The following is a 26,575-nucleotide window of genomic DNA, read 5'->3' as shown; positions in this document are numbered from 1 at the left end:
TTACTGAGCGATATATTATTACATTTTCCAGGAAACATTTTTCTGATAATACTACTCTTGATTGAATAAACCCTTTTGTACGCACTTGCGTTTTGGTTATAGATAGATACTTATCACACTAATATTATAAAGGCTAAGGTTTGTGTGTGTTTGTTACTCGTTCACGCAAAATCTACTGGATAGATTTGGCTGAAATTTGTAATGGAGATAGATTATAAATACCCTAGATTAACATATAGGCATTTATCCCGGAAAATCAAAGACTTCCCGCGGGATTTTGAAAAACGTAAATCCACGCGGACGAAGTCGTGGGTATCACCTAGTTTTCTATGAATGGTGCGGCCATGATTATATTATAACTTACAAGATGATGCCCGCGACTTCATCCGCGTGAACTCTTTGATTTCCGGGACGAAAAGTAGTCTATGTAGGTATATCTATTTCCAAGATGTAAACTATCTCTGTACCAAATATGTGCAAATAGATGAAAGTTAAGAGGATGGGCCTTTAAATATCCCACGGAAACTCGTTGATTTCTTAGGAAGAAAAACAGCTAACATCCTTTTCGGGGATACAAGCTATCTCTGTTCCAAAAGTCAAAAGCGGATAAACGTGTGGGCCACTAAAAGCTAGCAGACAGACACACTTTAGCATTTATATTATTAAATGGAACAACAAATCAATTTTTTCTTCAAAATTTAGAAACGGCTAAACTAATTATGATTGGGCTTTCGCAGGCCGTTTAATAACTATGCAGTGATCTAACCTACTTATTTTGCGAGAACTCGTACTTACATAAAAAATCAAGCTTGCTCTTATTATGCACAGTCAGTCTGTGAAAGTGCGTCCCGTTAAAGAATTTCATGAAAATCGTGTTTCCCAGCTCAAGAGAAATCCTATTTCCACTTAAGTTAACGCAATCTAAACTTCTATTGCTTGTAAGTACAAATTTTCAATTCCAAATTGGATTTATTCCCCCGCGGCGGGCGGGTGCTCGGGCGGGCGGGCTTGCTATTGTTTACAGACATTCAACAGGAGAATGTTTCCATTTGTACCCTTCATCTCAAACAGTCAACCGTTCAAATTTTTATATTTCTCTTGGCAAAGATGTTCTATTTTGTACCCAAGTACAGACTACAGACTAGTAAATTAAGATGAATGAAAATTTTCTTGAAAAGAAACATCACAATATTATGAGTTATTAGCTTATGCTCGCGACTTCGTCCGCGTGGACTACACAAATTTCAAAACCCTATTTCACCCCCTTAGGGGTTGATTTTTCAAAAATCCTTTCTTAGCGGATGTCTACGTCATAATTATAGAAAGAAAGAAGAAAGAAAGAAGAAAGAAAAACGTTTATTTTTTAAGGCTGTACCACACATTACCATTATTAGGTTAGGTTATCCCGGCGCCTCTTATACTTGAGTAGTAAAGTCAAAAGACCTCAAGTAGAAGAAGCGCCGGAATAAACCATGTCATGTGTGGCACAACCCGAAAAAAAAGGTCCCTACTCAGCATAAATGCCATATGTCTTGCACAAGTACAAAAACATACAGCGCTGGTTTTCAGTAGGAACCCTGATTCGGGTGGCGCCACGGAATTATTTCAATTGTACTTATATTCTAATCTATCTATTCTATATGTTAATAATATATACAAATTCACACATATTATACTTACTTATATATATATATATATATATATATAATTGGACACATCTATGCACATGTATAAGGTATGGCTATGATGTAACCTAAATCTTGTTACAAAAAGGAGTACTCCGCCACATGATCCTGAAATTCTACCTGTTTCTCCAAAAGGAATTTTTTCAATTTAGTTTTGAATGAAAATTTACTTTTTAAATTCCTTATTGGAGGGGGGATATTATTCCAACATTTAGTGGCGGAGTACGTAAATGAACCTCTAAATGCGGCAGTGCGATGGAATGGAATACGAAGTTGATGGCGACAGCTTCGCAAACGGTCAGATTCACCATCGCCTACCCAATGAAGTTTATCGGCTAGGTACGTGGGCTTACTCAGTTTAACCACACCAAAAAGTAAACCAGCAAGATGTAACTTCCTCCTTGATCTCATCTTCAACAACTTATGATTGTTCAGAAAAGGGGTAATATGACTGCGCGGAGGAACCTCAAAACTGAAACGTGCACATGCGTTCTGCACACGTTGAACGAGACGTTTTGTTCTGCATAACAACCGTGGCCCATATATAGTGTCTGCATAGTTCAGCTTTGAAAGCACCAGAGCCTCTACCAACTGGATACGCAGTTCTTGAGAAAGATAGTTACGAACTTTGTAAAGTATCTTCAGTCGATAGAAGCAATTGCGAACTTTCTCGGCTATATGATTTTCAAATCTCAGGTCTGAGTCCATAAGCAGGCCCAAATTACGCGCCTGAAAAAAAAAATATAGCTATCTGCATGCCAAATTTCAGTTCAATCCGTCCAGTAGTTTGAGCTGTGCGTTGATAGATCAGTCAGTAAGTCACCGTTTCCTTTTATATATTTAGACTAGCTGTCCCGCTCCGGCTTCGCTCGGGTGGAATTTAGAAAATAGAGGTGGGGATTGAATTTCCAAAAATCCTGGAACACGTATTTCTTCATTTGTGACATGTGTTCATGCAAATAATTTGAAAAATGACGTACTTTCGTACAAACTTTCATCCCCTATTTAACCCACTTAGTGGTAGAATTTCGAAAAATCCTTTCTTAGTGGATACCTACTCTTTACAAAGAACACACCCTCAAAATTTCATGATATATATATGTCAGTCAGTCAGTCAGGACTTTGAATTTTATATATACAAATTTTCGTATCTGCAAATTACGCAAACGATCTTCATTTTTTTACGCATTTTGCGGACGTAAAAAGCATTCATAATATTTAATTAATATTTAAAACAAAATCTCGAGCCGATTGTAAGTATGCACTGATTATAAAAAACATATAGAATTACCAACAAAGGAATTGCTCACTTTACTTAGCCTACCTAACCAAGCTTAAGTATTTTCGCCAACAAGTAGGTACCCTATTCTCTAGGTTCAAGTATATTCAACAATGGGATGGGATAGAGATACTCCACGGTCCCACAGTGGGTCGTAAAGAGGCTAATAAATTAAGTAGATAGGTATTTATTGTCGATCGCCCCAACGTTTGTGTTCACTACAATGTGCTAGCCAATTACTTTAGTTCTTTAGTACGAATCATATAGGTTTTTTTATTTTATAGACATGACCTGATAGGTCGTACTAGAGGGCTAACAGGGAAGTTGTGATTATCATATTGCTATAGTCGCTTTTGTTTTGATTGGCTGAATTTGTGGTGTTTTTCTGAAGCTATGCATTCAACCAATATTGGTCAGTACCCTTATTATTAATGCAAAAGTGTGTTTGTTTGTCCTTCAATCACGTCGGAACGATGCAACGGATTCACGTGATTTTTTGCATGGGCAGAGATAAAGACCTGGTGATCCGTCTGCTCGTTTGCTCGCTATCTCTATTTAAAAAAAATTGTGATGCCGTCACAGGCCACGCCACGGTTGGATATCAAGATTAGCCTGATCAGTCTTATAGCGAATATAACTCCTATAAACGAAGGCCCGGGCATCATTTAGTAGCTTAATAAATTAAAGTAGGTTATAGTTTTTGAAAATAATTACCTGACTACTGTAGTAATTAGTAACTCTAGGCTAGGGCATGTCACTTAAACTAACATGGCGTCTTCTCATCACAAGAAGCTGTGTAATTAACGTGTCATTCAAGAGCAATAAAGGCCTGGTTAGACATAGCGCGTGGTGGCTCCGATGCGCCACAGCAGCAGCACGACAGAATCGACACGACCGTCTCCATGCACTAAGAACAGAGTTTTTCGATGTAAGTTGCTTGACGCATAAATTCAAATTCAAATTCAATTTTTTTATTGCGAATATGGGTAAGCAGTGGAGATGTTACAAAAACAGAAAGGTACAGCCAATTTCAGCCTATTAGCGTACAATATGTTATGATATACCTAACAAGTTGTACCTACATAGTTTTGATAAAATTAGTCACATTAAACACTTAGTGACAAAAAAATATTAAAATAATAGTAGTACTCAAAATGACAAAAATTAAAATAAAATTAATACTTTTCTAAAAGAGTACTAATATGGCTTTTCTAATAGAATTTTATAAATTGATGATAAATCAATCTTTAAACAAAAACAAGGGATGAAGCGTCTAGCAGAGCTAACCTAATTATTATTACTACGTTAAGAAGCGACACTCACGCTTTTATTTGACCAAGCCTTTACTCGCTTCTCTTTGTAAAAGCAGCGCAATTAAAGTGTCAGTCAAGAGCATTAAGAGAACTGAATACCTAACTTTATTCAAAACTTTGAATAAATTAAGTTAAATTTAACATGAAATCTTTCCTCAGAAAACGTGCTTTTCTTTAAAAAATCATTTAAAACAATGCAAATCACTTTTGTCTATATATTCACATAAAACTCCTAACCTTCGTTGGTGATTTCAAATATTATTTCAAACAATTTATGAGGCTCAGTTCGATAGTGGAGCCTTTTCTTATAGTTAAAGTTGATTACCTACTAGGCCACTACCCAAAGTTATTATAAAACTCGTTTAAACATTTGTTTCTGTTTAATCTACACAAATATTATAAAGAGGAAAGATTTGTAACGAATAAATCAAAACTACTAGACCGATTTCAAAAATTCTTTGACCATTGGAATGCTACATTATCCTTGAGAGCTAGAGGCTATATTTTATTTAAAAAAAAATAGAGATCCCTACGAAAATTGCGAAGTCGGAGCGGGTCGCTAGTATTAAAAAAAAATCAATTCTCGTTTATATAGAGAACTTTTAGAAGACATTTCTCTTAAAAAGTTACACTAAAGACTGTTTTTCCGACTGTTACAATAACAAACGAAATAATTTACTAGTTTAAGCCCCGCAAATTGCTAATGCGCGTGGTCGCTATTTTAGTGACGTCAGCACTAGACTGAAGTGTCGAGCAACCAGTACCGTTGACAAAACTGTCGGTAGGGTACGCGTATCGTGTTTTGAATAATTGCAAATTCACAAAAAAAAAATTTGGCGACGGTATATTTTTATTTCGGCTGACGCCACGCCATGTTAATGAGACATGGTTCCAGCGCAATAGCAATTTGCGGGACTTTATAATCTACGCAGCGACGTGCTCACGCTCATATACCATCTCTATACTGATTTTGAATTCTACGGTTACGCTAATAGCAGTCGTCGGATTGAAATATTATGTTTTCAAAAGGCGCCCTTTCTTTTGTTTCTCGCTCTTCAGAAATACGTCTTTGTGCCGTTCGCAGTCAAGGCGGGGAAATGAGGAAAATCTAGGAAAAAATGAGTGAAATTTTTCACTTCATCTGTCGAAAGCATAATAACTTCTGTTTGTTCTTATATACGTCTTTGTGAGTTTAAAGTTGCACAGAAATCTTTGAGGTGCTACGGAGTGAAGTGGAGTTGAATCTATATACATCTTTTTTACCATTTGACGTGAAGGACAAACCAACAGACCAATAAACCAACAAACAAGCACACTTTCGCATTTATATTATGGGTAGTGATTCAGAATCAAACCAAGAGTTCCCTCACAATACTTGACTCTTAACTTGACTTAATATGATCACAATGAGCCGTCAGCAAAACGTTAGCTTAGCTCGTGAACTTTCTGATAGGAATCAGGCAAAAACATTTTACGCAGGTAGCCCTAAAGTAGCCCTATTTTTCTTTGATTTTACGTCACCATAGTCTAATATTTGACATAGCTATCGTCGACTCAGGATCAAACCGAGAGTTCCCCCACTCTAGTTCACTCTGAGCAAATTGTTTATAACAAGGTAGAGGCTTATTGTATCATAAGAGCGAGTTATCACTGTCTGTTAATTTAATATTATCACAATGAGCCGTCAGCAAAACGTCAGCTTAGCTTAAACTTTCTGACAGGAACTAGGCAAAAGCTCTGAGCTTTGTATTGTTGCAGAGTCAGGAATTCTAAAGTTTAATGAGTTTAGAATTGTTTAAATGTCGCATAGCATAGGGTATTATTTTGCTGACCTTTGACAGAACGTAAGTATGGTACGCCACAGGTCGACATGGCAATCGGGGTATCGCCATGTTATCCGCGCTATCCCGCACCGGGTTAGCGCGGGGGCTGTGCGGGTGTGCGGGGTGTCCCTACCCCGATTGCCATGTCGACCTGTCGCGAACTATAGTTCTGTGCTCAGTTTGTAATCAACTAGATGATGCCCGCGACTTCGTCCGCGTGGATTTAGGTTTTTAAAAATCCTGTGGGAACTCTTCAATTTTCCGGGATAAAAAGTAGCCGATGTCCTTCCCCGGGATAAGGGTTGCCAGGCGTCCGGATAAAGCCGGACATAGGTAGGCTTTTTGATTGCGTGTCCGGCTAAAATAAACGGTGTCCGGCTTGGCCGGCTTTTGTTAGGCTTTTTACATTTCGCAAACGAGCGTGGCCGTGCGCAGGCGAGTCGACTGTCGGTCGCTCCCGCAGGCGGCAGTGCCGCCTGACAACAAGATTTATGACATTAATAAAAAAAGCTTGATCATACAATTTTTTTGTCGTAGAGACCTATTAATACTAAGACACAAAACCTCAATAATGTAGGGTGTCCGGCCTTTCTACCCAAATGTACGGCCAAACTGGCAGGTCTGTCCGGCTATTAGGTTTGGCGACCTGGCAACCCTACCCGGGATGCAAGCTATCTCTGTACCAAATTTCGTCAAAATCGGTTGAACGGTTGAGCCGTAAAAAGCTAGCAGACAGACAGACAGACACACTTTCGCATTTATAATATTATTAGTACGGATTTATAATAATACTTAAGCCCGCGACTTCGTCCACGTGGACTGCACAAATTTCAAAATCCTTAGCGGATATCTACGTATAATAGCTTCAGTGGTTGATAGATCAGTTAGTCACTCAGTCAGTCCTTTTATATAGGTAGGGTGTAACCAGAACGCTAACAAAAACGAAGATAGGTGATAGTATAGAGTATTGCTGAAATGACACCACAAAAAAAACGCAAAAAATAAATTAAAAATCTAGATGATATTTTCGATCTGTAATTTTTATGTTCTAGAATAAGTTTGGTATTTTTGTTTATTGTATTTTCATTTGAATCTAAAAATAAATAATATTTGCAAAATCTATATTTTTTAAAAGTAGCGTCAGTCAGATGTTTTATTTGCAATATATATCGTGAACTTTTACAAAATATAGGATTTTATAAAAAAAAATTGCGTTTTTTTGTGGTATCATATCAGTAATCATCAGTAGGTACTATCGCCTGTCTTCGTTTTTACCAGCATTCTGGTTACAGTCCTCCAGTCCAGTAGCTCCTGGTCGGGGGGCATATCTTTCCACAAGTGCCACCAGGCACGTTTTAAGGCGAGTCACCGAGGCGGGCAGCGCGGCTTTGAAGTAACCCGCTTGGCAACGGTCAAATTCTGTGTTTCAAACGTTAAATTTGAATTTAATAAATTATAGAAGTCCTGTTGAAAACCAAAATTTAGCAGGTTCTCTGTAGTACTTAAAGACAAATATTTCCATATAAAAATTATTTGCCAAGTCAGAAATTTTAGTATTAAATAATTCGTTTTAGACTTTTATTTCGGCTTATTTCAAGATTTATTTGATCGAGTGAAGTACTTCCTATTGTGTATCAAAGTAGCACATTCTTTAGACAATGTCTTTAGGTATATTGTATATTTTTAGCAAGGCCATTATTTAATAGTAAATACCTAAAACATTTGATCTAGCAAACCGGTTTTTTCGCCTCGGTGACTCGCCTTAAGAAGATTATAATATGTATTTCACGGGAGTGTATCTGGCGTTTATATTTTATGCTCTGCGCTTCCGTTGTGCGAGTTTCGGCTTCCGAGGGTGAATTTTCTATTAGAATTTACTACGCGCTTGATTTATGCTCTCCTGGTATCTATACATCAAAGATTGATAGGAGCTCTTCTTTTGAATCTCATAATAGCTATAAGCTCCGCAAATTTCTAATGCGCGTGGCCGCCATTTTAATGACGTCAGCACTAGACTGAAGTTTCGAGCTGATGGTATATTTTTATTTCGGCTGACGTCAAAATGACGACATTTCGATGTAAATGAGACATGGTTCCAGCGCAATAGCAATTTGCGGGACTTATACTTTATTTATATTATCTTGTTTTCAAAGAAGGAACGAATCATCATCATCATCGACCGATAGACGTCCACTGCTAGACATAGGTCTCTTAGAGGTAGGGACTTCCACGCATCTACGGATCTCCTCATTTCTGATTGGATCACGAAGGAATGAATAATATTTGAAAAAAGGATCTAGAAATCAATCTAGGGTGCAGCTCAGATGTATGGGTGGTGTTGGTCGAATGTGCTTAATACATCCAAGGTTGTGGTGCAGATAAAAAATAGCTATGTGCTATATTTCTAGCATCGTTAATGATACACGGGTCTCCTGTCAGGTGCCCCCCCCCCCCCCCGCGCCTCACCCCCTTCCCTCGAATGTATAATTGCGAAAGTGTGTTTATTTGTTGGTTTGTCCACAACGGAGCAACCAGGAGCAACGGATTGACGTGATTTTTTGAAACTTGGAGAGTAACATAGGCTACTTTTCATCCCGGAGATTTAAAGAGTTCCCCACGGGATTTTTAAAAATCTAAATCCACGCGAATGAAGTCGCAGGCATCAGCTAGTATAATATACCTACCTAATATAAATAAATAAATACATTATATGTGTGAGTAAATAAAAACACACTCTCTGAAGTAATATCTACATGTACCTAATAAGTAATAACACTTCTCTTCCAGAACTCATAACTTGAGCAATATCCGAAGTTTCAGCTTCCTGCAGGAAAGTCGCATGTCGACCAATTAATACATAACACATTACAACTCCTATTAGTTATAACTTCGAACGAAATGGCGGCATTCGCTGTAACAACTTTTGCAGCAAAAACAATAATCGTAGGTATTATTTTTAAAAGCTATTTATTGGCAAACAGATTGGCAAATTCCATACACTTTTGAGAACATTATGGAGAGCTCTCAGTCATACAGATTTCCTCACAATATCTTCCTTGACCATTAAAAAACGCACATAACTCCGAAAAGATAGACAGAGGTCGTGGTCCCGGGATCGAACTCAAACCCAAATAGGAGGCCGATGTTTTAACCACTGGGCTATCACCGAATAAAAAAATACTTATAATTTAATTTTATTGCAACTATAAGCTCCCTCCTTTGTTATATAACAAAGGTTTAATTTCTCGTGGGTGTGTCGAGTTATCAACTATCCCAAGGGTTGTTATTAAAGGATGCCTGAATTTCTGTTTAATTTCAACCAGCCGTCGCGTCGTTGTGTTAAGGTGACGCAGTACGCTCGACCGAACCTATTTGCTTTTCACTTGACATTGTATGAGAAAGGTGAGAGGCACGATGATTTTCACCGAAATCAAGGGTTTAGGAAAAGTATTTTTGAGAAAAAACTACTGAATTTATGTGTGCAAAGTAAAGTTTCAACTAATGAATAAATAAACCATGTCTAATGATAATTTTTTTTAGAATTTTCATATCCCTAATCTTATTTATTCACGCCCAAAGTTGTCATAAATTTAGTGTAAAAAAAGGAATCTTTTGAGGTTCGTAACTTTTAAATCAATATTTTTTTCAATGTTTTATATATCAATGAACCTAGATAAAGACGAAATAAATCGATATAATTCTTAGTTTTGTGCGTACAATATCGAATATTGTAGTATTTTCCCTCCTACGTTTGTATGAAGAAAGCACTGAAGTGAGTCCCCTTAAAGTATCAATTTGGGACTATGAGCTATCGTATTATTCAGTCTTATTGCAGAAACCAATAAGCACCATTGACTTATATATTACTTCGTATGGACAGCGTTATTGAACATACAAAATGGCACCGACTCAGTGGTGCTTTAGCACCAATGTAACCTCAGTGACGTCTGGATTTCAAACGGGTCGTTCATTAGTATCTAAGAGGTGGCGCTGATTTATTTGGTGGATCCGTAATCATCATTGGTTCAATCCGTCATTGGTTGGTACGCCGAGATATAATTTTGCTTGTATAAATCTAAAATATCATTAAAAGTTTCTAAATGCAAATTTATATCTCTATTATAATAGTAGCTCAAAAACATTTTAATGAAAATCCTTCCTAGAAACTTTTTAAATTAATTCGAAATCGGGGCTATATTGGATAACTTAAGTTATAAACTCCAACGATTCTTATAATAATAATTAATTTAAAAGGAAAGTCAAGTATCTACTAGAGATAATGAAAAGTTTTATCTGAATTTTACAGTGAAAATGAAATTTTATTTCGTAATTTGAATACTTAGGTAGGTATTATGTCTATGTAGCGATAACAAGTTAGTACTAAATGTGCTTTACAACTTTATATAAGTCCCGCAAATTGATAAAGCGCGTGGCCGCCATTTTAGTGACGTCAGCACTAGACACATTTTGTTTCGTTTTTGTTAGTCATTGTTGTTAAGTTTTTTGTTAATTTGTTTTAGTCTTTTTGGGTTAAATAAGAGTAGGAAAATAATTAATAGTCGTGCCAGTGAGATCCATCCCTATGACATGCCTCAATGTCGTGGTCATAGTGTTGTTTACACAGTGGCCGGCACTGGCCAATTGCATTGGTGGTCCAATGTGTATTGGCCCTTTACGCAGAGATCGGTAGTTGTAATGAAAGTCCTGAGAGAACAAATAACCAAATAATCCGGCTTATTAACATTCGCTCGAACAACCATAATTGGACTCCAGGCGAAAACGAATATCCAAGTTTAAACAGGGCACCGTCCAAGCCATAGACCTGGAATACCTAGATGCCGCACATTCATTAAAAAAATCGGCCAAGTGCGAGTCAGGCTCGCGCAATGAGGGTTCCGTACTACAGTCTTATTTTTTCGACATTTTGCACGATAATTCAAAAACTATGATGCATAAAAATAAATAAAAATCTGTTTTAGAATGTACAGGTGAAGACCTTTCATATTATACCCCACTTGATATAGTCACTCACTTCGAAAGTTGAAAATACTAATTATTAGTTCATGACCACAATTAATTTTTTTTTGTGTGATCTTACCTTAAATTCAGGGTTTTTAGATTTTTCCCCAAATGTCAGCTATAAGATCTACCTACCTGCCAAATTTCATGATTCTAGGTCAACGGGAAGTACCCTGTAGGTTTCTTGACAGACAGACGGACAGACAGACAGACAGACAGACAACAAACTGATCCTATAAGGGTTCCGTTTTTCCTTTTGAGGTACGGAACCCTAAAAAGGCACTTCACAGGTCACAGGTCTTCATACTATAAGTACTTTTCCTATCTACGATGACGTTGTTTAATTTCATTTTAGCGTTTATAATATATACCTATATTAGATATTCTATATATATTAGATATTTTTTAAATTATACTCTTTAATAATGAATTCTAGTCCCATAAACACACTCAACATAAACATACAAAAAATCACATAATTTTATTACTACTGTCCAAGACCCTATTTTGGCCAGGCCACTCCTGGACGGACTCAGCTGGCGATATCTAGCTACTCCAAGTCCTTGGTCCAAGCCAAACAATTTATTAATGTAAAGCTACACAGCTACTGAAAACTTCTGGACGATAGCGAGGATACAAGGAATTTTGTATTTTATTAGTTCAATGTTAAGGTTTGAAACAAGTTGTCTCGTTGCAATATATTTAAATTCTCTGGATTTCAGGGCTCTGCATATTGAAATACAGTGCATACTAAAATGGCACCACGATATTTGTAAAACATCGGTACTATTTCATAAACTAAGAAATCTAAATACATAAAAGGAAAAGCTGACTGACTGATTGATCTATCAACAAACTGCTACACAATTACGATGTAGCCATACGCTAAGTAGACTTTAAAAATTCAACCCCTAAGGGGTAAAATAGGGATTTGAAAGTTGTGTTGTCCACGCGGAGGAAGTCGCAGGAATAATAATATAAGCTATGAAATAATGAAATAAATGAGGCTGCATAACAAGCTTGCTACGTTTGTAGAACGGCTACAGAGTGAACAGACGTAGTACTTCTACAAGTGCTACGAAATTAAATACAAAACAAAAAGTTATTTTTTAATAATTGAAACTAAGCCGTGATGCCTAGTAACGTAGCAAGCCTTAGTTCCCCCTACTATCCGGGAGGTGGGGGGTCCGAATCCGGGCACGCAACTCTCACTTTTCGAAGCTCTGTGCGTTTTAAGAGTTTAAGTTTTACGAGCTTGGTGGGCTATGGCCCTTCTTATTCTAAGAGGAGATCCGTGCAGAGAAATGAGTCGACGATGGGTTGATTATGATGATGATGAATTAAAATGCCTTTATGTTTTCACTTGCTTATGCTTGCGACTTCGTCCGCGTGGACTACACAAAGAAACCCCTATTTCACCCCCTTTGGGGTTAAATTTTCAAAAATTCTTTCTTAGCGGATGCCTACGTCATAAAAGCTATCTGCATACCAAATTTCAGCGTTCTAATCGCACCCTGTATTGTCTATTACTAGGTAGATGATGCCCGCGACTTCGACCGCGTGGATCTAGGTTTTTAAAAATCCCGCGGGAACTCTTTGATTTTCTGGGATCAAAAGTAGCCAATGTCCTTCCCCGGGATGCAAGCTATCTCTGTACCAAATTTCATCAAAAGCGGTTAAACGGATGAGCCGTGAAAAGCCAGCAGACAGACAGACAGACACACTTTCGCATTTATAATATTAGTATGGATTATATTGTCGAGAAGAGATTATACAGATTGCATTAAGTTTTCGCATCTTACTACTTAGTGATAATTGCTTTCTGCTAAAGTAATAAAAACGTTCGCAAAATCGCAACTGCAATATTTCAGGCGAGTATTTTATGTAATTTAATATCTGTGAAACCTAAAAGCATCGGAGAGAATTTCAGTAATTATACCTAAGTACTATATACCTAAATATTTAACATTTTTATATTTTAGAAAATCCGCAATACCTACTGTTGTCTCTGTCACTCATACCCATAATTGTGACGTTTTGTCGGTCTCAACGACCGAGACAGTGCTCTAGAAATCTGCTATCTCCTTCTAAAGATCGATGTTCATCACTTTTGGCCGCGTACTGTAATTTCAAAAAGTTAGAGGCGCATGCCTGGAATAGAAACCCCCCTCCCGAATAGAAAGGCCAATCCCACTAGGTGACTAGGCTATTACTGCAAAAATGTCAGTTTGGTTGTAAATTGTGTTTTATCGTCGGCGATGGGAGTCCGCATCACATTATTTTTAACCAACTTGAAAAAAGGAGGTTCTGTATGACGAGTAAGGATATTTGTTTGTTTGTTACAGAAAACAACTCGCAGTTGGATCGAGAGCACATTCCAGAAGCGGGAGTGCAAGTGCTTTGTGCCCAGCGCTAAAGATGAGCATGTGTGAGTAACTATCAATCCTATGCTTGAGTCAATGTAACCTTGTTATACTCTATCCACGGAGAGAAGTTAATATAACGCTCTCTCTGTTACGAAAACCCATACAAATGACAAAGACAAAAAGTCAGTGGGCGTTAATTATTTTGAGGGTAGTAACCAATTACCAACCTACTTTCGTGTATAGAGTACGTACTCTATCCATGAAAATTTGTACAAAAAACATAGGCTATCATAAACGGAACTATGTATATTTTCTAAATTAATTCCGAATGTTTTTGTAGTGAATCAAAATGGTTAACGCCCACTGAGATTTTTGTCTGTATCGTAGAGTAAAAACTACTACGGCAAACCTATCATGTGTATCATATCATATCCTGACTCTGTGATGTGGTCACGCAGTCATAAGTTAAATTAAGTTTATATTAATCTCTTTACGCGGATAGAGTATAGCGCCATCTATCGGTGATTCTTACCACCCTGCCTGTTTTGTCTTTATCTTGTTTATGAATTCTCATGAACTGGGTTACAAACATTGTTAGCAGACATTCTCGTTACGAGGTGAAGTTGCAAACTATCTTAATTTGCAACACTTACCTGCACTAAATCATAGTTTCCGCTGCCGGCTTAGTGCGAAGTTTAGCTTACTTAGTTCGTAACTACAAAGTAGATACCTACCTTGAAGTTTATAAGGCTTTTAACCGTAGACGGAGTAAAAAATCTAGACAAAGGAACGTTAGCTTTCTCATTCACACTAAAAAGTAGAGCACAGATAAAGTTACGAATGTGAAAAACAGAGACGCAGCTAACCTATTTTTGTCCCTTATCGTGTAACCGATTTTTTTCAAGGAATACAACTTTAGTTGCAAAAAACTGAGAATTCGTGGCATCATTGTATTTCTCATTAGTTATTTACTTCTTTTCACATAAAAAACGTTTAATACAAATATTGTTGATCGGTTAATACAAATATTGACTACTTAACAATGGTAATTGTCGTGTTATTCATCGTTACGTCGCGTCGGGCTGCCGCTATCTCAGTTGCGGTTACGTTACATAGAACTTTAGTCTAGCTTTTTTATTCAGTCTACGCTTTTAACAAACTTTCTGTATCAAGTCGGCTTATACCCAGCATAAAACTGATTTGTTAACAAACTGACAAGTTTTTAAGCAATTTTTAGTTACGTTATTGCGTAACACCAGAGTGAACTAGAGTGAGGAAAGGAAGAGGGAGGAAGGTTTTGTTCCTGAATCGATATCCGCTGTCAAACATTAGTGATTAGACTTACGGCGATTACGCACTGCACTTCCGTCATCCGAGTTCTACCCGTCATCCGTGAGAATACCAGCGATTATCTACGACATTATATGTCATAAGCTACCATACAAAACAAAAATGAACGTATTTTCACGGACTCGGATCGGTTGAGTGCGTAACCGCCGTTAGACACATGCCGCTTGAATCGTCCTATTTTGACTATGAATTCCAGTGTCAGTCGTTTCATAGCCTACCTAGTTTTGACGCCTGCCGCTGTTGGTGAAGCATAGACGTTTGGTTACAAGTTTCCTAATTACTGATGTCATGAACTGTGGCAGGGAGAAATGGCGGCTCGTGAAGTTCATACCCAAAGAATTTCTAAGTACTACTTCGTATCATACCATCTATCCCTATCTATCCCCAAAGACGTCAGTTGTAGGAACATTTGACGCCTGCCAGTGACGTCGAAGCCTCGACGTTTTGTTACAAGTTCCTTAACTGTCGTGAACTGTGGCTTGTTACGACGAAGAAGAAGAAGACATGAAGAGGAAGAAGAACACACCAGCACGTCGCCCGCACTCGCCCTCACCGGGTTAGGGCGGGGCATGTGCGGGTGTGCGGGGCGTTCCCTCCCCGATTGCCATCTCGACCTCTCGCGTACAGTATCTATATTATATTTAATATAGATTACATGGAGGTTTTCTAATCCTTTTGACCTACTTTTTCGGCAATCTACAGTTTTTACTATTAAAACGATTTCAAACTGTCGAAAAGTTTTATTACACAATACATAATATCACATACACTTTACATACATATTACAATACAAATTTATTTTTAGGTATTATACGAGTAGGTATGCCTTTAAGTTATGTCTTCGTCAAATATAGTCAACGTTTTTTGTTGGGCTTGATGTTTTGTTCTTGGCCTATGAGTTATCTGAAATAGTATTCAGAAAGTTAATCTAAGTAATCTTAAAGTATGTGCTCGAAGTGGGTTCAACAATACAAGGACGTGTGGCCTAGATACCCTATCCGCGGAAAAAAGTTAGTAGGTATAATACGCGTCAGGTTTAGATAGCAATTGGGGAGGGAACGCCCCGCACACCTACATAGCCCCCGTGCTAACCTGGTGCGGGTGAGCGCAGGTGACGTGCGGGTATGCGGGGCGTCCTCCTTCCTCATACCCCGATTGCCATCTCAACCTGTCTCGGACTCGGACAGTTCTAACTGTACCTATAGCACTCTCTCTATTGCGTGCCATACAAATGATAACTAGACAAATATCTCAGCTATAGATAGCTATTATGATTACGTAGACATCTGCTAAGATTTTTTTGAAAATTCAACCCCTAAGGGGATAAAATAGGGATTTGAATTCCACGCGGATGAAGTCGCGGGCATAAGCTAGTCCTGTATATGTAGAAAGAAGAGTACCTACAGTGTCTTTCTTCGTGACCGGTCTAAGAGTGTCAGCATACAGATTCCAGAACAAAGTCACGTGGTTCGAAGTCAGCATGCGGCTTTGCAGGTCGCAGCTGATTCTCCAGGTTTCGTTTGGCGCTTCACTCACTATACCTGGAAAATAAATAATTATGATACGACGCACCAGTGTTCCTTTGTTCCCATAAGTACAGATTCTCAAAAATACAGAAATGGTACAGTATCACCCAAAATTTAGTACTGGCAATTAGAAAAAAACCGGCCAAGTACGAGTCAGACTCGCGCACTCAGGGTTCTGTACTATAATCGTATTTTATCGACATTTTGCATGATAAATCAAAATCTATTATTTATGCCTAAAAATAAATGAAAATAGAATGTACAGGTAAAGTCCTTTAACATGATACCCCATTTGGTATAGCAATCTTACTTTGAAAGTCGAAAATAGCAATATTAGTTCATGAACACATTTAAAAAAAAAATCTGTTATATAACCACAAATTCACGGTTTTCAGATTTTTCCCCTAATGTCTGCTATAAGACCTACCTACCTGCCATATTTCATAATTTTAGGTCAACGGGAAGTACCCAAACAGATATACAAACAGACAGAAAAGTTATCCTATAATGGTTCGGTTTATCCTTTCAAGGTACGGAAGCCTAAAAAGAAGTGACATGGTGAGAAATAGGGGTGGGGTTTGATATTTTATTGTTGCTCACCTAACAAAACACAGATCCTCAATTTGCTGGTTAGCTCACGTAACAACGCTTCCTTGTCCCTGTTAACTGGATAATTTCGCTGAAACAAGCAGTAAAACGAAGTTTATAGACGCAGTTGTGAAGCCGTGATGAAGTAGCTGTAGGAATCCTGCATATAAAATCCCTGCACATAATATGAATCCGGCAATTATATCGATTTAATAAACACTTTTAAAAATTCACTTACAATGCCTCAATAGCTCAACGAGTGGAGGAGTGGACTGAAAACCGAAAGGTCGACGGTTCAAACCCCGCCCGTTGCACTGTTGTCGTACCTACTCCTAGCACAAGCTTTAGGCTTAGTTGGAGAGGAAAGGGGAATATTAGTCATTTAACATGGCTAATATTCTTTAAAAAAAAAAAAAAAAAAAAAATGAGAAAATATAATTTTTAGGGGTACCTCAAAACGAAAAACGGAACCCTTATAGGATCACTTCGTTGTCTGTCTGTCTGTCTGTCCGTCTGTCTGTCAAGAAACCTACAGGGTACTTCCCGTTGACCTAGAATCATGAAATTTGGCAGGTAGGTAGATCTTATACCTGACATTTGGGGAAAAATCTGAAAACCGCGAATTTAGGGTAAGATCACACAAAAAAAATTAAATTGTGGTCATGAACTAATAATTAGTATTTTCAACTTTCAAAGTGAGTGACTATATCAAGTGGGGTATCATATGAAAGGTCTTCACCTGTACATTCTAAAACAGATTTTTATTTATTTTTATGCATCATAGTTTTTGAATTATCGTGCAAAATGTCGAAAAAATACGACTGTAGTACGGAACCCTCATTGTTCGAGCCTGACTCGCACTTGGCCGGTTTTTTATTGTAGATATATACCTGTAAATACAAGTTGTGACATATGTAAACCTCTTTTCTTAGTTTATAAAAAGAGAACAATGTCATTGTCATTAAATAACAAATAAATGATTCCTACATATTTTATAGTGGCGACTGGATGGAAAATAAAGTGAAGATGGTTTCTCCCAGGAAATTAGGGGAATTCGATGTCGTGAGTGGGAACTGGGCATCATACTGCGAGCGGATGGAAATAAATTATAGTCAGATTCAAAAGGAGGCTCTTGCAATTATTTTTGCCGTTAAAAAGTTTCACCAATACTTGTATGGGCGCCGATTTATATTACGAACGGACCACAAGCCTTTAGTGAGCATTTTTGGGGCTGAGTCAGGTATTCCAAACATGACAGCTAGCAGGCTTCAGAGATGGGCGTTAATTTTGTCGGCATATGATTTTTCAATTGAATATGTAAGTACTGATAAAAATACAGCTGATTGTTTGTCAAGGATGATACAAGCTCATAGAGAAAATAGTGAATCTCAAATGAGCGAATGTCCCGAGCAAACGTATTTACATTTTGCTTCAGAAGCTTTATTACTTGATTATAAAGAATTAAAAAAATTTACTTGCCGAGATCCCATCATGGGACGAGTATTAAGTTACATTAGGGACGGTTGGCCCACGGAGGTAGAAATAAAAGAATTACGGCCATTTTTCAATCGTAGGAAGGAGTTATATAGCGAACTAGGATGTCTCATGTGGGGTCATAGGGTCATAATACCCGTTGAGTGCCGAGATAAAGTGTTGAAGGAACTTCATGACTCGCACATGGGGATAGTTAAAACTAAGGCATTAGCGAGGAGCTACGTATGGTTTCCGGGAATAGATGAAGCGTTGGAGGCGATGTGCCGCGCGTGCGAGGTTTGCGCCGCAGTGGCCGACGCGCCGCCGGCGCACGCACCGCACATGTGGCCGTGGCCGAGTCGCCCGTGGACAAGACTGCATATCGATTGCTTGGGACCTATAGCGGGGGTTACTTATATGGTGGTAGTCGATTCTAGTTCCAAATGGATTGAGGTGGTAAAGATGGGTTCCATCACAGCGAAAACTGTAATTAATAAATTAAGAGATATTTTTGCTAGATTTGGTCTTCCAAAGCAGTTAGTTAGTGATAATTTTGCTTCGTTTCAAAGCGTGGAGTTTGGAACTTTTCTAAGTCAGAACGGGATTGAACAAATTTTTTCAGCGCCGTATCATCCTTCGTCTAATGGTGCTGCGGAAAATGCGGTTAAGATTTGTAAAAGAGTAATAAAGAAAGCTCTTATACAGGGGGTAGACGTAGACACAGCGTTATGTCGTTTTCTATTATTATACCGGAATACCGAGTATAGCACGACAGGAGAAAGCCCAGCCAAACTGTTACAAGGCAGGTCATTACGCACGCGTTTGGATAAGCTAAAGCCGGAACGGGAGGATATAGTTCGATCTGCCCAGGCACGTCAAGAGTTTGCGGCGGGAGGAGTTGAGAGATCGTTCGAGGTCGGAAGTAGGGTGTGGTACCGAAACTACGGAACAGGCAATAAATGGTTAAACGGGGATGTCATAGGAAGAAGCGGGAGTACAAATTATAAGCTGCGTACTGGAGATGGAACTGAGATATTTAGACATGTCGATCAGATAAAAAAATGTTCGGAAATTAATTCAAATATCGGTAATTCAATTAACATTGAAACTGGTGATAGACCATCAGCAGCGGGACGGTCCAGGGGCGCGATGGTGGCAGTGGCGTTGAGCTCGGTACCCGAGGAAGGGCCGCAGGAGAGCGGCGGGGAGACGAGCTCCTGGTCGCCCGGTCGCGCGGCGCCTGAGCCCAGCACTAGCCAGCAGCCCGAGTTAGCAGTGGTGGACAGGGCGCCTCGCGAGTCTGTTCGTAAACGAGGGCCGCCAAGACGTTTTGGCATCGATGATTTATATAGTTAAGATAGTAAGGGAAGTTATTGTTTAAGAAGGGAGGTGTGACATATGTAAACCTCTTTTCTTAGTTTATAAAAAGAGAACAATGTCATTGTCATTAAATAACAAATAAATGATTCCTACATATTTTATACAAGTAATAGTAATAATTATATAAGTCCGTCTCATCCATACTTCCATACTAATATTATAAATGCGAAAGTGTGTCTGTCTGTCTGTCTGTCTGCTAGATTTTCACGGCTCGACCGTTCAACCGATTTTGACGAAATTTGGTACAGAGATAGCTTGCATCCCGGGGAAGGACATAGACTACTTTTTATGCCGGAAAATCTAGGAGTTCCCACGGGATTAAAAAAACCTAAATCCACGGGGACGAAGTCGCGAGCATAAGCTAGTTAGATATATGGGCACTATTGTAACTGTTTGATTTACTTCGGCAATCTCATATATGAATCTATATGAATCCAGCATACAGATAGGAATCCTGCCTGACTAGGAATGAGGGAATATGAGAGTGTATATATTCTGCTAGGATAAATAAGAAACTAACACTGATATAATCTAGAATAGAGCTGGTTGGAATATCTTGTCTCCACATCGATAGGTTTTTCACGGCTTCGAATATCATTTCAGGAGTTATCTGTAAAACAAATCTTAGTTTGTTTTGTTACTGAAAATTTTCGATTCGAAGTAGCCATAGTAGTAGGTATTGGCATGAGGCCTAATAAAGGGTTCCGCATCATCGTGGAAATCTCAAACCAGTATAATAAAAAAATCGCTCCAATAGCTGTAGCTGTAACAATGCAAGTTAATAATGGATAGCGTCATCTATGATGTGATTTAGTCGTGAACAAATTTTTTTTTGTGACGTAACCACAAATTCACGCTTTTCGGACAGACCCTTGAATTGAAAGACATACAGACAGACAGCGAAGTGATAGCTAAAAGGCTTCCTTTTTTCTTTTGAGGTACGGAACCCTAAATATACCTAAGGTATGGAAATGAAATATGGATTTTTGTTTCATCGATGTTCAACTTGGGCTATTGGCGAAAGCTCTCAGTAGAGTCGTAAAAGTGGGGTAGTAAAATATTATTTTTACATAGAGGTTTTTCAGAGCTCTCCTCCGACTGGCTTCAAAAGGACTCGTATAAGCAATGGCAGTAAAAGCATTTCCGTGGCATTTCTAAATAATTGTACCTAAGTACATACAGGAAAACTTCTAAAAAGACGTTTCCTTAGTTCACAGTTCACGACGGGAAGAGCTAGCGAGTACCACGATAAATTTCCGTACGTTTTTTCAGCAAAATCTGTAAACTATAGAACTATATAGAAGCGCGCGCACTCCGGAATTAATTCCGGATTTTAATTGATTTAAATTCAAACGGATATTAAAACACGCCGCAACTCGCCGCACGCTCTCGTGCACGCTCTCTCTTATTTTTATTTTATTTATTAGGAACACACAATACATTAATTTAACACAAACTACGACACTTATAAACAAACACAGGCTGATAAATGTATCTATAAAATGTGTACACAGGATTTGCAAAATATCTTGACAAATAAACTAAGTTACTTAGGAGATGAACCCACCGTAAAATGATAATAGCTTTTTTTTTAATGCAGTAGCTGAGTCATGAAATATGTCTTATCAAACTTGTAAATAGAATAATCGTAATACGTTGTATGAAAAAGCACATACGGTACGCGACAGAAAGTAATGTACATAATATATCGACCTTTAGAAGGAGATAGCAGATATATAGAGCACTAGCTGATGCCCGCGACTTTGTACGCGTGGATTTATGTTTTTAAAAATCCCGTGGGAACTCTTTGGTTTTCCGGGATAAGAAGTAGCCTATGTCACCCTCCAGGTCTTAAAATATACCCATGCAAAAAATTACGTTGATCCGTTGCTCCGTTACGACGTGATTGAAGGACAAACCAAGAAACAAACACACTTTTACATTTATAATATTATTATAGGTACTGATTGTCTCTGTCGTTGAGACTGACAAAACGTACAGGTATGAGTCACAGATATGTCCAGATTTGCAACTAGCGTGGCCCCCTCAGTCCCTCTCGCTCAAGCAGATTTTCTTTCTTGTGAAATGTCATTCCTTCTACACTTCTCGTTGTTTGCCAAAATCTCACGTACAAATACATTTTGGCAAACAAAAAAAAGTGGCCACGGTGATAAGGACTTTTGTACATAATTTTTGGACATAATCATTTTGTCACGTTCTAATAAGAGCTTAAATGCATTTAGCTATCTCGCTGTAACAGTGTCACAATAGGGCTACTTCTAATAGTCCTTGTTCTGAGGTATAAGTGACAGAGCAAACGCTCTACAAAGCCGAAATATCATTCTAAAGGCCGATGTATATTAAATACTTTCTGCGGCGCACTGTATGGTGTAACCTAAAGTAATTTACCTCGCTATATTGTACTTCGGTGTTCTCATCAGGCGCAGAATTGGAAGTGATGTATAGACGTGACAGCATATTACTTCTTGTCCCCACCTGAATTGTTTCTGAAAAGATTTACGAAAATTTAGAAAGAAAAAAAGAAATAAAGCCGGTCAAGTGCGGGTCGGTTTCGCACACGAATGGTTCCGTATACTATCGTACAAGATACTTTAACATTTTTATGTGTAACACTACAAGTTCATGACAACAGCGCTATCTATGTATGATTAGTAAATTACTTTTTTGTGAATGTTTATTATTATTATTATTGTTTCAACACTATGAAATTCTAACCTGATTTCATTAGCTTTTTATCAATTGGGACCTTGTTCTCTGTAGGGTCTCTATACGGCCGCTTGTATTCAATATAATTCCTAACTTTGTTTCTGCAGTTTTCGCAAAATTCCGTTCGCAATACGTACTCGAATCTAGTAAAGATACAATTACAACTAGATGATGCCCGCTATTTCGCCCGTGTGGATTTAAATAGTTAGTTAGTTATTATGATTTCATACAATTTATGTAGTCCGTGTGGATTTAGGTTTTTAAAAATCCCATGGTGTTTAATAATTCTTTGATTTTCTGTGATAAGCTTGCATACCGGGGATGGACATACACTACTTTTGTCCCGGAAAATCGAAGAGTTCACGCGGGATTATTAAATAAAACCTAAATCCATCTGGAAAAAGTCGCGAGCATCATCTATTTGGTACAGACTACGGATATAGGACACCGGTATAACATGTCCGACCTTAGCGCACCAAATTGTAATAACATTTATTTAAGTTTTTAGGAATGGGGAAGTCACTGTAGTACAGTGGCTCTACCGCGGTTGTTTGACAGCTAAAATGTCACGATCGCAATCATCTCTGATTGGTTAATGCTCGCTCACTATTGGCTACAATGCATTATTGCAACAAGAATCGCACAAATTCAGCCAATCAGAACAATTGAGATTGTAATAATGATTGATGCAGGTTTTAGACAATCGCCCTACTATTCACTAGTACAGGGGTTGTCACGCGGCCCATTCATACGTCCTTAGTAACTAATGACTACGTAATATTGTAAAGGGCATACCTATATTGTTAAAATTTAGGATTTTTAATGAATAAATAGCTTTCATCCAGGAAACAGACATACGCCAATTTTAATCCCGGAAAATAAAAGTGTTCCTGCGCTATTTTTAAAAATCTATATCCACACGAACGAAGACGCGGGCGTCAGCTAGTATTGAGATAAACTATATACCTCCGTTTACAGCCTCTACGCCTCCTGCAGCTGCTGCACACGTCCGACGCATCAGAGGACCGTCGAGTAGGGCTCACTCTGGAAGATCCTTTTCGATCCTTCTGATCCAGCCTTTCCTTTGAATCAGTACTCTCCGTTGGACGCCTGGGCGCTGGTCGCTTTCTCTTCACGACTCGGCCTCTTCTGGTTTTTTGCGTTCTCTTCCTGCTACGGCCTTTGGCCAACTGTCTCCCGTAGTGGGATGCCAGTAGAAGTTCCACCACGCCAGTTACCTGTAAGGGTTCATTAATTTTGCGTTATTATTAATGTTAAAACAAAATGTATTTTTAATTAGAGTATAAATAATTCTGTGATTGAATCGAAATTTATATCGATAATTATAATAAACAATACTAAACTCCTTGGTCATCAATTCTGTCAAAGTTCAATAAATAGTCAAAGACAAAGTCAAATGATTTAGTTATTCAAAATAGGTAATAAATTACTCTTTTTGATGGTCAGATGTTGGATTTGTAAGATATAGTGGTGATAATTATGACGCAAACTTAAAACTAAAGCTACGAGGGTTCCAAACGCGCCCAGGTCTGAGAAGAGCCCATAACAAACTCAGCCGGGTATTCTTTTTATTATCACTACTTTACAAAATTATTGAAACTTATTAGAACCATCGCAATAATTTCTATATATTATGTGCTTTTAGAAAATTCGTTGGCGTCTGAACCAGAGAGAAAAGAAAGGGAAAAGTGAAAAAGGGATATATGCCGGGGATTATTTAATTAGTGGACGTGAAAAGAGGAAGTAAAAGTAGATATTTAAGATAGATGTGCAGTATTGTAATTTGTGACGAATAAATAGGAGTAAATTACTGAAGCTGGTGTTTCCTTATTTCCTGGATTGAAATACTTTCTTACACACCTTAGGCTTCTTAGGTCGGCTTTCAAAGGAGCTGTCACTGCACGAGGACATAGAATAAACTTCATCATCCGAACGCTCATCGGAATCCTTCCAGGCATGTCTGTCTTCGTCTTCCTGGTCCACGAAATTACTTGTGGTTGGTGGTTCGTGGTTTGCCTCGTCGGTCTCGTTTATGCTAGTTGTTGATACCTTATCGTTCTTTTCCGCGCTTTCCTCTTCCATTCTGAATTTGTTTCTTATATACCTGATAATATTGATTGATTTTTAAACAGCTTTACAGAAAATTTGAGATAAATATACCTAAAATGCCTAAAAACACGTATAAACTAAAATTATTACATGGATTTTGAAAAAATGTTCAATAGAACTATGAAGGAAACAAATGAATATATTTTGATAGAATCTAATGTCAAGACACTTCAAGAAAAGAACACAAGAAGCCTGTAGTTCTTTTTTTAATATACTTCTTTACAAATTAAAAAACATAATATATCCAATCTACCAAATCTCCGCACATGGCCAGCGTGGTAGACTATGGCCAAACCCTTCTTACTCTGAGAGGAGACCCGTGCTCTGTAGTGAGCCGGTTATGGGTTGATCATGATGAATATATCTATCTACCACAGATAAATGCTACGTACCTTTATATAATGATAAATAAAGATTTTTGTAATTTAACCCTCAAACTGCTCAAAAGGTAAAAAGGTCAAAATCTCTATTTCGAGTCTTTATTTACTTCGACCGAATGTTTGACAGTTGGGAAATCAATTGGGAAATCTTTGGGTCTCTTACACCTTAAAAGGGGACAATCATATATTTATTTCATGTAAAAACATAAATTAAACGCTGACTATTATCGCTAGCAACATGATGAGTTCATAAAAAAAACTTACCTAAAATACTATACCTACCTTCCCTTTGCTTTGGTACCTGTTATCTCCCAAAGCCACCATGATCCAATCTTCGTAGTCGCTGATTGTTCCTCCCTGTGTTGGGGACAAATACGCGGAGATAATTTCAGCTTTTATAAAATAACGAAGGTCTGGCTCGCGCTGATGCTGCAGGGTTACTGCCCGCCTAAGTTATCAAGAATCAGGAAGTGTTCATAGTGAATTAATATTTTAGGTACCAAGGAACGACTTCATGCTTGGAAAATGTAATAGACAGACAGATAGGTATAATATATACTTAAAAACTTTTGCTTTCGCTGCTTATTTTAGTGTGGATAATATATTTTTATATGATTCTTAGTAAAACTGTAATCTTGTTGTCAACAGATGCTGGTGTGGGCTCAGCAAAACGGCTCATGGCACCAACATTCCAACAGCGCCGGCGGGTGAAGCATGGGTGCCCACACGACACACCCAAGCCGCACCCACGGACGCATACGGCACCGTCGAGTTTCAAGGAGGACCACATCCAACAAAAGCACAAGTAGGTACTATTCCAACAGCGCCGGCGGGTGAAGCATGGGTGCCCACGCGACACACCCAGGCCGCACCCACGGCCGCATACGGCACCGTCGAGTTTCAAGGAGTACCACACCTAACCAATGCACAGGTAGGTACTATTCTAACAGCGCCGGCGGGTGAAGAATGGGTGCCCACACGACACACCCTTCTTCTTCTTTTTATAACCTGTCATTTGTGTTTCTGTGGTGCAATAAAGTATATACATACACCCAGGCCGCACCCACAGATTCATACCGGCACCGTCGAGGTTCAAGGAGGACAACATCCGGCCAAAACAGGTAGGTACGTTTCTGACAGCGCCGGCAGGTGAAAATATAGGCGCCTGTTCAATTCCTATACTACCTAATATAAATGCGAAATTGTGTCTGTCTGTCTGCTACATTACAAGTTAGCCCTTGACTGGATCTCACCTGATGGTAAGTGACGATGCGATGATGAGATCCAAAAAATCTAAATTAACTTGGAAAAATTCGCAAGCATCATTTACTTGGACCAGACATGCCTTCCATCCTTGAAACAGATATAAACACTTTTTACCCCGAAAAATCGAAGAGTTCCCACGGGACTTTTTTATTCTTTTTCCGTTACTAGACGTTAGCCCTTGACTGCGATCTCACCTAATAGTAAGTGTTGATGCAGTCTAAGATGGTAGCGGGCTAACTTGCAAGAAGTGTGGGGGTTTTTTTTACACCT

The 26,575-nt window shown here is 38.4% G+C and overlaps 2 protein-coding genes across 16 annotated transcripts in view; one reads left to right on the top strand and one right to left on the bottom strand.

The window, feature by feature from the left end:
- Positions 1–26,575, top strand: part of Trpm (transient receptor potential cation channel, subfamily M) — a 215,297-nt gene that overhangs the window by 109,780 nt on the left and 78,942 nt on the right. For all 15 annotated transcript variants that reach the window (XM_069505405.1, XM_069505409.1, XM_069505401.1 and 12 more), the window contains 2 exons: positions 13,465–13,547; positions 25,688–25,844. In XM_069505405.1, coding sequence (XP_069361506.1) covers positions 13,465–13,547; positions 25,688–25,844 — 240 coding nt within the window. The remainder of the gene's footprint in view (positions 1–13,464; positions 13,548–25,687; positions 25,845–26,575) is intronic.
- LOC138403739 (uncharacterized) lies at positions 15,652–23,584 on the bottom strand. Its single transcript, XM_069505480.1, has 6 exons — positions 23,496–23,584; positions 22,212–22,309; positions 20,323–20,412; positions 16,962–17,040; positions 16,240–16,376; positions 15,652–15,738 (listed from the first exon to the last, which is right to left on the bottom strand). The coding sequence occupies exons 1-6, from the start codon at positions 23,545–23,547 to the stop codon at positions 15,664–15,666; spliced, it is 531 nt and encodes a 176-aa protein (XP_069361581.1). The 5' UTR covers positions 23,548–23,584; the 3' UTR covers positions 15,652–15,663.

Source organism: Maniola hyperantus, chromosome 20 (assembly GCF_902806685.2).
Source record: "Maniola hyperantus chromosome 20, iAphHyp1.2, whole genome shotgun sequence".
In the NCBI taxonomy this organism is placed as follows: Eukaryota; Metazoa; Arthropoda; class Insecta; order Lepidoptera; family Nymphalidae; genus Maniola; species Maniola hyperantus.
Note: the sequence above shows the minus strand (reverse complement) of the source record. Positions and strands in the feature narration are given on the sequence as shown.

Excerpts from the sequence above, each read along its gene's own strand:
- LOC138403739 (XM_069505480.1), bottom strand. The coding sequence starts at position 23,547 with ATGCGTCGGACGTGTGCAGCAGCTGCAGGAGGCGTAGAGGCTGTAAAC. Across the intron at positions 20,413-22,211 it reads CCGAAGTACAATATAGCGAG|ATAACTCCTGAAATGATATT; the intron begins GTAAATTACTTT and ends TTTGTTTTACAG. Across the intron at positions 15,739-16,239 it reads CGGTCACGAAGAAAGACACT|ATAACTCATAGGCCAAGAAC; the intron begins GTAGGTACTCTT and ends ATACTATTTCAG.